The following is an 11,684-nucleotide window of genomic DNA, read 5'->3' as shown; positions in this document are numbered from 1 at the left end:
CCCCTTCTCCTTCCCCTGAAATCCAACACATGCAGGCCACTATGGCAAGGCTGCATGAGAGGTTTTCAAGTTGAACGTCTTTAAAACATGCCTTAACTTGAATTACTAATAAAAGGGGCAATAAAATAAATAAAAAAAAATAAACAATGTTGTGTGTGTATTTTTTCTCTTAATGTTTTGCACTAAACCATATTTTGATGTAAGAGAACAGAGGATGATGGGAAATGTAGTCATTTTATGGTTAATAGGGCAGAATTGGATGCAAGATAACAGGGGATAATGGGTAATAGAACTGAGAATGATGGGAGATGTAGTCAATTTGTAGTTAATAGAAAAGAAAAGAATGTGAGAAAATATAGAATGATTGGAAATGTAGTCATCTTTACTTTCCTAGGCCAGAAGAGGATGTAAGAGAACAGAGAATGATGGGAGATGTAGTCAATTAGTAGTTAACAGAACAGAATATGATGTGAGAGAATAAAGAATGATTGGAAATGTAGTCATCCTTCATAGGCCAGAAAAGGATGTAAGAAAACAGAGAATGATGGGAGATGTAGTCAATTTGTAGCTAATAGGACAGAATAGGATGTAAGAGAATGGAGGATGATTTAAAATTTGTAGTTAATAAGATAGAATAGGATATATGAGAAAGAGGATTATGGGAAATGCAGTCACCTTTCCTTTCAAAGGTCGAGATAAGATATAAGATAACAAAGGATGATGGGAAATGTATTCATTTTGTAGTTAATGGGGCAGAATAGGATGTATGTGAACAGAGGATGATGGGAAATGCAGTCATCTTTTCTTTCATAGGCCAGAAAAGAATGTAAGATAATAGAGGATAATGGTAAATGTAGTCAATTTGGAGTTAATAGGGCATAATAGGATGTAAAATAAGAGTATGATGGGAAATGTAGTCATTTTTGGAGTTAATAGAGCAGAATAGGATGTAAGATAACAGAGGATAATGAGAGGTTTAATGAAGAGAAAAGGGGGGTAAGTTCAAGATGCTAAATGCAGGGCTGCTATTACACTGCGCAGAAATGTGCATTTGAAAAGACAAGTAAAGTGCACCGCTGGACACAAATGTGGACAATGCATTGATGGATGGTATTTGCACGGCGTATTGCAGAAGCTGGGGATATTTACCACTTCATGGTAAACACTAAAAGCAGCAACTTTGCTACATGAAAACCATTTGTGTTGTCATTTGGTGCAACCTGCAGGCTGCCAGACGCAAAGTGCTATTTCGAGGTATAGTGCTGGTGTGTGCAAACGCTGCGCCCCTCTCAGCAGCACCGCAATTGCACTTGTGCTCATAAGTGAGCCCTCTAATAAGAACGTGACTTTGGCACAAGGCTCCAGACTAACACCCAGACATGGAAGGGAGACTGGCAGTGTCACTGCGCTATAGAAGACAGAGCACATGAAGCACGGCACTTCCACTGTCAGATTGTTACTGTCTCAGCCCTAACTGATCTAATCAATGACACAAAGCCTCTGCATCTTACTCCCGCCTCTAATGCCCAAACTTACTGTATTATTGGAGAGGCTCCAACAGAGGCGGGTTTGCTAGGCGAGCCCTGATTGGTTGGCTGCTGAACAGTGTCAATGTTTAAGCAGCAGCGTGAGGTGAATAGAGTCAGTCTGTAAAGAGGCAGCATTCGAGCTGTGGGCTGGGAGAGGGAGAGAACTCTGCAGGATTCCAAGGGATTAAAGCCAATGCTCAACTGTTGAATTACAGAAAGTGCTACTTTATTGCGAATGGATGTTCTGCTGCTGGATTCTTTGTGTCTCTTTTTCCCTTACCAAAAGACGCTGGGCTTGAATCTGTTCTGACAGCTGCAATGATCCAGCCGAGGAAAAGGCAAAGGCTGTCAGCAAGTCTCCAATTATCTGTGCTGCCTTCCACAGTGTGAAGAGCCATGAAGGGACCGCAAGGGGACTGATTAGGAGCTGTCCGTGGTGCTGTGGATGTGGGCACACTGCTTTTTTTCCTTCCCTGCTTGCACACAGAGTGCGCCTTCTTGCACTGGCTCTGGGGAACAGGCAGGGATCATACAGTTCATGTCTGTAGCCCGGCGCTCCAGCTCCTCTGCTGCTCTGTGAAGGTAAGGGGGAATCTGCAGCCTTATCCTTACAGGGAGAGACTACCCACGGCCCTCCAGCTTAGCTTCTTCTCTCTGCTAGTATCCTTATGGACAAACCAAAGGTGCTGGGAGTCATAGTTAATATCAGCTGGAAAACTGTAGGTTGAATTATTCTGCACACTCACCACTGCCCCTTGGGGGCCTCCCCATATTATATTGTATAACTATAGATGTTGTATATTGTCTGTACATATATCAGGGACACCCTGTTTGCAGCCTTCCAGCATGTCCCCTCTCTTCTTTAACTCTGGCCCTGATGGGAGCCCCTACCCACAACCCTTGAGTTGCGATTCAACTACAACTCCCAGCATCCTCACATAAACCAAACAGGGTGGAAATGGTTGCTGAATATCAGCTAGTGGGATTTCACTGCACATTCACTATTGCACTTAATCCTGGTAATCTGTGATGGGCAGAAATAACCTGCAGCTATTCTACGGTTTTTGAACTACAATTCCCAGCATTGGCTCTGTCAGTAACATGGTGGAGTTGTAGTCTAACAACCTGTAGAAGGATGCCCATCTTCGGCAGAAATGCATGTTAAGTTTTCCTTTGATAATTGTGAATGTGTATTTTTTCCTCTATTTCTGAATGTGACTCATGCAGCTATTAAAGCATCTGCATTCTGCATGTGTCATTCTGAGATATTAAGGGCCAACCGCGGACAGATACAGTTTTATGCTATTTGCTTAGTAATTACTTTTATTAAAGAAACAACAACTCCCATTAGTGATAATAATAATCCAATCCACCTAATAAAATGTATTTAAGATAGAGAAAGAGGTATTGCAATCCAAGTATAGCACAACAATCCTGCTTTTATTCATACCAACCAGTCTCTGACCACAACGAAGGTAATGTAATGCGCTGTGATATCACATAGTGTTAATAGCCACTTACAACGTGACATAATTTGCCATACCTTTTGCTCTATCTGCATTCCTCCCCCCCTATTTATCTGCTAGGGCAGTTAGCAGTACATCTAGCTGCAATGCTTGAAGCATATAGGTTTTTTCATCCAACTGTGTTATGTTTCAATTAAATGGCAAGCATTTTTGTAAATCCGGCAGCTTGCTCCTCTTCTATGCAGTCCTGCTTTACCACTTCTACCTTCAGCCATGCTCTGCCTGTTGATTTGATCTTCATGCATGAAGATGTCCTAGCTACTGTTAGAATACAACTCCCAGCATTCACTAGCAGACAAATGTTACTGATAATGTATTTTATCGAAATTGCTAATGGCAATAAACTGGGCACTGTAATAGTTTATATCAAGGGTGCAAATACAAATTCCCATTATGGTGCCACATGTTTTGATAAATAGGATGAGAAATATTCAGAATGAAATGTCCGTGCAGTTCAAGAAGCCTTTTTTTTTTATTTTAAAGATTAGTTCTGTGTGAAATTGTGATTGGATTCTGAACGGATGTTCATTGCAAGTCAAGAAAGCAAAGGAACATGTTGATGCAGTTTATGCAGCATTCCCTTCATGTAAGGTTTATTTTTATGAAAATGGCCTTTAATATTTTAAAAGGCATCAGTGACTTAGCAAGGCTGTTAAGAATTGTATTTGTAGCAGAAAGAATCTCTGATTTAACCCTGCCAGCCTTGTCTTACTATGGTCCATTTGCTGCCTGTCTAACTGCAGGTGTCTTTGAATCAACAGGTTCACTGAACTGAACTGGAAAAGAAGGGAAGCAAACAGAAGGCAAACCTTTACCATCGTATCTGGGGATGTACCTTTCTATCTTGTTGCTGTTATTTTTATGGGCACCCGCCCTGACTTTAAAAAACTTAAATTATTCTGTGCCAGATGAGGTGGGAGCTGGAACTCTCATAGGCAATATAAGCAAAGATGCAAAGCTTGGAATTCCAGAGAGGGGAAGAAAATCGAACTTCAGAGTTCTGGAAAATTCTGCACCACACTTACTGGATGTGGATCAGGATAGTGGGGTTTTGTACACTAAACAACGGATTGACCGTGAATCCCTTTGCCGGAGAAGTCCAAAATGTCAACTTTCCTTGGAGGTATTTGCTAATGATAAGGAAATATGTATGATCAAAGTCGATATTCTGGACATCAATGATAATTCCCCCAACTTCCCATCTGAGCAAATCGACATAGATATTTCAGAAAATGCATCTCCTGGAACAAGATTTCCACTTACCAGTGCCCATGATCCTGATGCTGGTGAAAATGGCCTAAAAACCTATGTGATAACACGTGATGATTTTGGTTTGTTTTCCCTAGATGTGAAATCCAGAGGTGATGGAACTAAGTTTCCTGAGTTAGTCATTCAAAAAGAACTGGATAGAGAAGAACAAAGCCATCATAAACTCATTTTGACAGCATTGGATGGAGGTGATCCTCCCAGATCAGCCACCATTCAAATAAATGTCAAAGTAATTGATTCCAATGACAATAGCCCTGTTTTTGAGGCACTTTCTTATATGGTGGAAATACCAGAAAACTCACCGTTAGGTAGAATTGTGATTGATCTAAATGCCACCGATGCAGATGAAGGTTCTAATGGGGAGGTGGTGTATTCCTTTAGTGGCTATGCCCCTGACAGAATACGGGAGCTTTTCTCAATTGACTCCAAAACAGGCATAATTCAAGTTAAAGGCAATTTAGACTATGAGGAAAATGGACTGATTGAAATTGATGTACAAGCACGTGATCAAGGCCCAAATCCTATCCCTAAACACTGCAAAGTTACTGTTAAAGTAATTGACAAGAATGATAATGCTCCATCTATTAGTTTTGTATCAGTACGCCAGGGAGCAATTAGCGAAGCTGCACCCCCTGGCACAGTTATTGCCTTAGTCCGGGTCACTGACAAGGATTCAGGTAAAAATGGACAGTTAATATGCCGGGTTCTTGGTAATGTGCCTTTCAAACTAGAAGAAAATTATGATAATTTATATACAGTTGTAACAGACAGACCTCTTGATCGTGAAATACAGGATGAATATAATGTAACTATAATCGCCAGGGATAATGGCAGTCCACCATTGAACTCCACAAAATCTTTTTCCGTTAAAATTTTAGATGAAAATGATAACCCTCCCCACTTCACCAAAGCTATGTATGTATTGCAAGTATCCGAAAATAACATTCCAGGGGAATACTTGGGCTCTGTCCTGGCACAAGATCCAGACTTGGGACATAATGGTACTGTGTCTTACTCAATATTGCCATCCCATGTTGGCGATGTGTCAATTTACACTTTTGTCTCTGTCAATCCTACTAATGGTGCAATCTACGCTCTTCGATCCTTCAATTATGAGCAAACAAAATATTTTGAATTTAAAGTCCTTGCAAAAGATTCAGGATCCCCTCATTTAGAAAGTAATGCTACTGTGAGGGTCAGTGTACTGGATGTTAATGACAATGCACCAGTAATTTGTTTGCCCACTTTACAAAATGATACAGCAGAAATCCATGTACCTAGAAATGTTGGTGTGGGGTATCTTATCACCACAGTCAGAGCAATGGACAATGACTTTGGAGAAAGTGGAAGACTGACATATGAAATTGTTTATGGCAATGAAGATCACCTCTTTGAAATAGATTCAGTGACAGGAGAGATCAAAACACTTACTCCATATTGGGATGAAGTTTCTCCAGTAGTAGAGCTTGTGATCAAAGTGACTGATAATGGTAAACCATCACTTTCAGCTGTGGCCAAGCTCATCATAAAATCTTACACTGGGTCTCTACCTGAAGGTGAGCCTAGAGTAAATGGAAAACAGAACCAGTGGGATATGTCTTTGCCCCTTATAGTTACACTGAGCACAATCTCAATCATTCTTCTGGCTGCAATGATCACAATCGTTGTCAAGTGTAAGAGAGAAAACAAGGAAATCAGAACTTATAACTGCAGAATTGCAGAGTACAGCCACCCTCAATTAGGAAAAAGTAAGAAGAAAAAAATTAACAAGAATGACATTATGCTTGTGCAAAGTGAAGTGGAGGAGAGAAATGCCATGAATGTCATGAATGTTGTAAGCAGTCCATCACTTGCAACATCACCAATGTATTTTGATTACCAAACCAGGTTGCCTCTTAGTTCTCCACGTTCAGAAGTGATGTACCTGAAGCCTACATCAAATAATCTGACTGTTCCTCAAGGCCATGTTGGATGCCAAAACAGTTTTACTGGTCCAGTGAACAATTCTACTGAGGCAAATCGGATGTCTATAATTCAGGTATGACATCTTTCAAATGCTTTTATAAATAGTAAACTGCTCTTTTAATTATTGTTATGTCATCCAGATCACTTCTAAGGGAAACCTTTTTAGATGAACACAATATTTATAAAATGAAAATTCAAGTATCACATTTTTAACTAAGACTTTAATTTTTTTTTTTATTTAATTGGGGGTTGGTAGTTTGAGCCATTTTTTTTAACCTATATTTACATATAATACAGGTTTTACTTTCTTATTTGGAAAACCAAATCTATAGTTGACTGAGCATGGTGAAATGTACCTTAATGATTCATTTTAAAAGTATGTTCATTAATTAGTAGGTTATGGAAGGGTTATTAATGTTGTGTTGGTCATTGATTTTCAAGTTCTCATTACTGATGCCTGCTACAAGTAAACAACATATTACTTTGTAAACCACAGAGACCATGACATTTCATTTTTTGAAGGTGAAAGTCTAAGCATTTAGAGGCATGTGTTGTGAAAAGCTATGGTATTTTTAAGCTTACTGGATAGGGTTTTTTTTTTATTCCTGCAGCTGTGTCCAATGCCAGTTCCCTTGTATTTAATTTCCTACTGCACAGACAAAAATAACAATCATTTGACTAAGGTTAGATATTGTATGCTTATTTGAATGTAATTCCATATTGTACTAACAAAAACCCTGTCTGAGTCTGGCTGGCAATAGTGATTGGCTGATAACTGACAGTCCTGTTTATTCTAGCTGTCATAGGCATTTAACATTTTTGGTGCTAGTCTTGATTCAGTACAATTATTTTAATTACTGAGCCATTACGTGGTGGATATGGGTGGATATGCAGTCAAGACATTTGTAATTTGTCTGGTTTCAGGTTACATATGTCTGCTAGAACATGGCTCTCAAGCATTCAGAGACATTTTTACATGTTGGAGTCAATCACATTATCACAGTCTCTTGCCAAGGTCCATCCACCCCCTCCCCAAATCTATTGATTTTAACATTTACAGGCTTTTAGGACATCCAGTTCCCTTATGTTACATGCAAAATGCCATGTTTCTAGCTCTGCAGCAGAATCTCAAGTGTACTGTTATTTACATAAGTCTCTATTAATAATTTATAATACTTTTCTTTCCTTTTCAAATGTCTTGTGGGGCTTTATGATATAAGTATCAAGGAGGAGAATAGCTATGCTATGCATATCTCTTTTATTCCACATACTGTAGATAGTTAAAATTATTTATTATCCACTTACTCTGTTGTACAAAAATGAAGGCAAATCAAATTTAGCCATAGATGGATGTTATGTATCTCCCCTCTGAACTGTCAGAGCAAAATTCTATGTATGTAGACTGCACTTCATTAGTGCAGAAGTGTGTTAAAGATCTATGCTATGCTACTTAGACTGCAGAAGTCAGAGATGTAAGCACCCAGTATAGATTTCAGTGCAAACACAAATCACGTTTTTTACATCAAAGACTGTGCATATTCATTGACTTTCTGCTCACTTATTAATTTAATCCAAGATATGGGATTTGTGACTTATTGGTGTTATTGATCCTTATGCTGAGAGTTATGGCTGGACTGATGGTGATGCATTACCTTCATGATGTACTTCCCTGTATGTGTAAACATTATAACTCAGTGTATTAATCTAGTACTGTGTGTGCTATGCCTGTTTTGCAAACACCTCAGATTTGAATGTAATGGACAGTTAACAGGTCAGCGATTGGTGTCAATATACATGCTCCTTGATTATCAACCAGGGCGTCATTACTCTTACTCATGCATTAGAGCAGCATGTAAATTCTGGGGCAACCCATTCTTTACAGTCCTTACATGCCAGCTATTTTGAATGGCTGTGCTTCACTTGTAGTTTGATATATTTTGTCATTTTAATTGTATAAAGCTCATCAGTAGGTGTGCATGCACATGATAAGTAATATTAAAAATAATTAGCCTTTTTTTTGGTTTGTGGAATTTTAGATTTTGGTCTCCAATACAGTGCAGTAAAACTGAATCTCCAAACATTCCAAATACATACCATATGCTAGGAATGTCCTACCCACAGACCCATATATGTATATACGACTATAAAATATTTTTATTGACCAGTTTGGTAGTAATATTATTGTAATGTGTCCTAAATGGCTGTAATGCCAGTATTTTTGTTTATTTTTGTATGTGTTTCTATATATATATATATATATATATAGTTTTCTTTTTTTTTTTTTACAATAAACCAATAAACTATCAGTTTACTCATTGCTAGATATAACATTTCAATATTGCTACTGTGCATATTTATTTATTTTAATATTTAACTGGCAGTTTGTAATACTAATGTTTTGTAAAAAGATTTAAATACAATTTTCTTGGGATTTTTAGGGACACATAATAAATATGCATTATTTTAGGTTCCATTAACACAGTAACCTGGATGGGGTGTTTAGACAACAGGCAAAACACGATTGAATGCAGTAGAGCTGCAATAAAATCTAGGACCTTGTTATTAAGTGGAAATATTTTTACATGTACATATAACAACTAAGGTCAATTAATAATTGTCATTTCCCTGTAGCTGGTCCTGTACATATAGTCAATGCAACTTGATCACCAAACCTATAACATAATATTTGCCTTCTTACCCAATTTCCTTTTATTAGAAGTGGAGACAGCTTTGTATGTTATTGCTAAATATGTTTAGAAAGGAGACTTGGAAGGGGCTGTATGGTCTTAAAGGCATGGTGTTACATTATTGCCTAGGTAAGCCTTTAAAATGTAGGTTTTCCAAGCTTGGAAACACATGTGTGGAAGAGTTTGGATAATAACATGGATAATAACATATAGTTTTAAAACACATAAGGCTCAACTTATATACAGTAAATCTTTTCATAAGTCTAGTTTGTTACTTGTGGGAGCTGCCACTGCACTATATAATGGCAATTATATGTTGAGCATGAATAGTTTACTTTTAACATATTCTCTTTGCCTCATCAATAAAACACTAGTACATATAGTATTACAGTAAATATATATATACAGGGGACCAGTTATTCTCTTGTGATAATAACCTTATTCCTTATGTTAAATACTTAAGCATAGTTTATATGTATCTTACAGTGTTAACTTTTATATTGTTAGCTTATTTGTATATTTCTTGAATTTTATTCTAACCAGTTTGGTTCCAAGTGTAGGACTGTAAAATCAGACAGCCAAAAGGCTTAAATAATGTTAAAGGTTGCACCAGTTAAGATGTAAGGCAACAGATTCCGTTTAGATCACTTTATCTAAATTATCTGGCAGAAATAATACTTAAAAAGTTAAATATACCAGTAATAACAAGTTTCTGCCTTGATGCTTCATAAATGGTGTTGCCAATTAAATTGCATTCAGCTGCTCATCACTACTTAGAAAAGTCATGATTATTATTTATTCAGAGCTTTAACTCCTAACATATGATTATGACATATGTAATATTTTTTGTAATATTTTTCGGAATTCCTTGCTTATTTTTTACAGCTTTTTTCTGCCAAATACATTACATTTGGTCTATACAGAGACAATTTAGGAAAGTAATACTTATCTATACTAGAATAATTATACCCCTGTAGTTGTACTTTTTTTTTAGACAAGTTACCAGATTTAGATAAAATAAATAAAATCTGCATTTCTTTTATGTTTTGCTGTTGGTGCTTGTGTACTGAGTCCATAACTGGATTTTTTTCTTGGGGTGGAGGTTACGCAACACAGCCATTTTTCAAGCACCATAAACCATTTTGATTCTATGAATTGCACCGATATGCTGGAAATTGCTTTCCTGCAGTCAACATGTATTCCTGTTAACTGAAACAGAGAGAGCCTTGCTACAAAAGCTTCCAGGGCACAACAATGACATTATCATTTGTCATTTAATTGTCTAGCAGAAATGGTTAAGAACCTTTTTAGCACTTAATAACAGCTCAGTGTAAAATAGATGACATTACTATCTCTTTTTGTCTTATGCATGCAATCATAGATTTTAAGGCTGTCATGTGTGGAAGTTGGTAAGGTAATGCTCAGTGTTCCATGTTCCAGTTTAACCTCTGAGCTGAAAATCTAGTTTGTTACATAGCAAAATGCTAGCACTACATGCTAAAGCTCTGTAACTGGTGGACATTATTTTCACCATGTCAGTGAAAGCTGTTTATACCCACTGCAGAAAACAGAACATTTGCATAAATAATATTTAACTTAATTCAGTAAGGCACAATCCTTTCCAACAATATTTAAAAAAAAAAAAACAGGCTTTAAAATGTTATGATATTTTAATGCAAGGGTAGCTGACCAGTTGCTTTCTAGCTGTTGATTAACTTCAATAACTAGAAAGATACATATGGTTTATCTGCAGGTTACATTGATTATTATACCAAATGGTATGGTTACAAAGACAGTAAGATTTTGTTATGGTACATTAAACTTTAAATGGAAATTATATGTTTTTTAACTATTTACCCACCATCTTAAAACACAGAACATGAAGCAAGGCGTGTATACAATAATATACATACAGGTATTTCTCTATTGTAGAGGCCTGCAGGTTATCTATCAGGCTTTACAATACATTTTCTTCTATATTTACAGAGGTTAAACAGTTACTACTCTTAGGAATTGGAATTGATCTAATCCCATGCTCTGGGCAAAAGTGCAGTTTTATTTGATAAAAGTCAAATTAAACAGGTTTCTGCAATCTGTGACCTTCAGCAGCTTCTGAACTACAGTTCCCAGCAACCCATCTCAAAAGGGTTACTGTACACTTGACAATTTGATTGCCTTTACCTGGTATCGGTGGTTAAAGCGCTCACTAGAAATAGTTAATTACAATGACAAGTAACAAGTGTTGCCTTAAAATGCATAAAAACACAGTAGCTGAGATCAAAATGCTTTGTGTGTCTAAGGTGTCTGCTTGAAACTGTAGCTCTTAAACAGCTGGCAGGCTGAGGGTTGGCTCTACCTGATCTAAACTGAGCTTTAGCTGGAAAATGTACACCGTGCAAGCTAAAATATTTTGTTTGAAAATAAATATTTTTGTCATAGGAGAAAATTGTCTTACAATACATAATATATTGTCACAATAAAAATATCAATTTAGGTGCTCAATACATAAACAAAAAACCTACATACTGTAACATATATTGTTGTTTTTGTATTCTTCATTGTATTGTATTAAAATGAATACATACATACACATAACTAAACTGTGATGTATGTTGTTAGCAACTTGATTTTTTTCCAAGGGGACTTTTTGGGTGTTTTTATAGAAGTCAGTCCATAGATCCAGCTTGTACTGTTTAGTGCTCAAATAA

The 11,684-nt window shown here is 36.9% G+C and overlaps 1 protein-coding gene across 2 annotated transcripts in view; it reads left to right on the top strand.

The window, feature by feature from the left end:
* The first annotated feature begins 1,660 nt into the window (after positions 1-1,660).
* The window catches only part of pcdh17 (protocadherin 17), a 94,966-nt gene continuing 84,942 nt past the window's right edge, over positions 1,661-11,684 (top strand). For both annotated transcript variants that reach the window (XM_031897118.1, XM_002936924.3), the window contains exons 1-2: positions 1,661-2,111; positions 3,817-6,362. In XM_031897118.1, the coding sequence (XP_031752978.1) occupies positions 3,885-6,362 (2,478 nt within the window). In that variant the 5' untranslated portion in view covers positions 1,661-2,111; positions 3,817-3,884. The remainder of the gene's footprint in view (positions 2,112-3,816; positions 6,363-11,684) is intronic.

Source organism: Xenopus tropicalis, chromosome 2, assembly GCF_000004195.4.
Source record: "Xenopus tropicalis strain Nigerian chromosome 2, UCB_Xtro_10.0, whole genome shotgun sequence".
NCBI classification, from domain to species: domain Eukaryota; kingdom Metazoa; phylum Chordata; class Amphibia; order Anura; family Pipidae; genus Xenopus; species Xenopus tropicalis.
The sequence above is the reverse complement of the archived record's forward strand: the minus strand, read 5'-3'. Positions and strand labels throughout refer to the sequence as shown.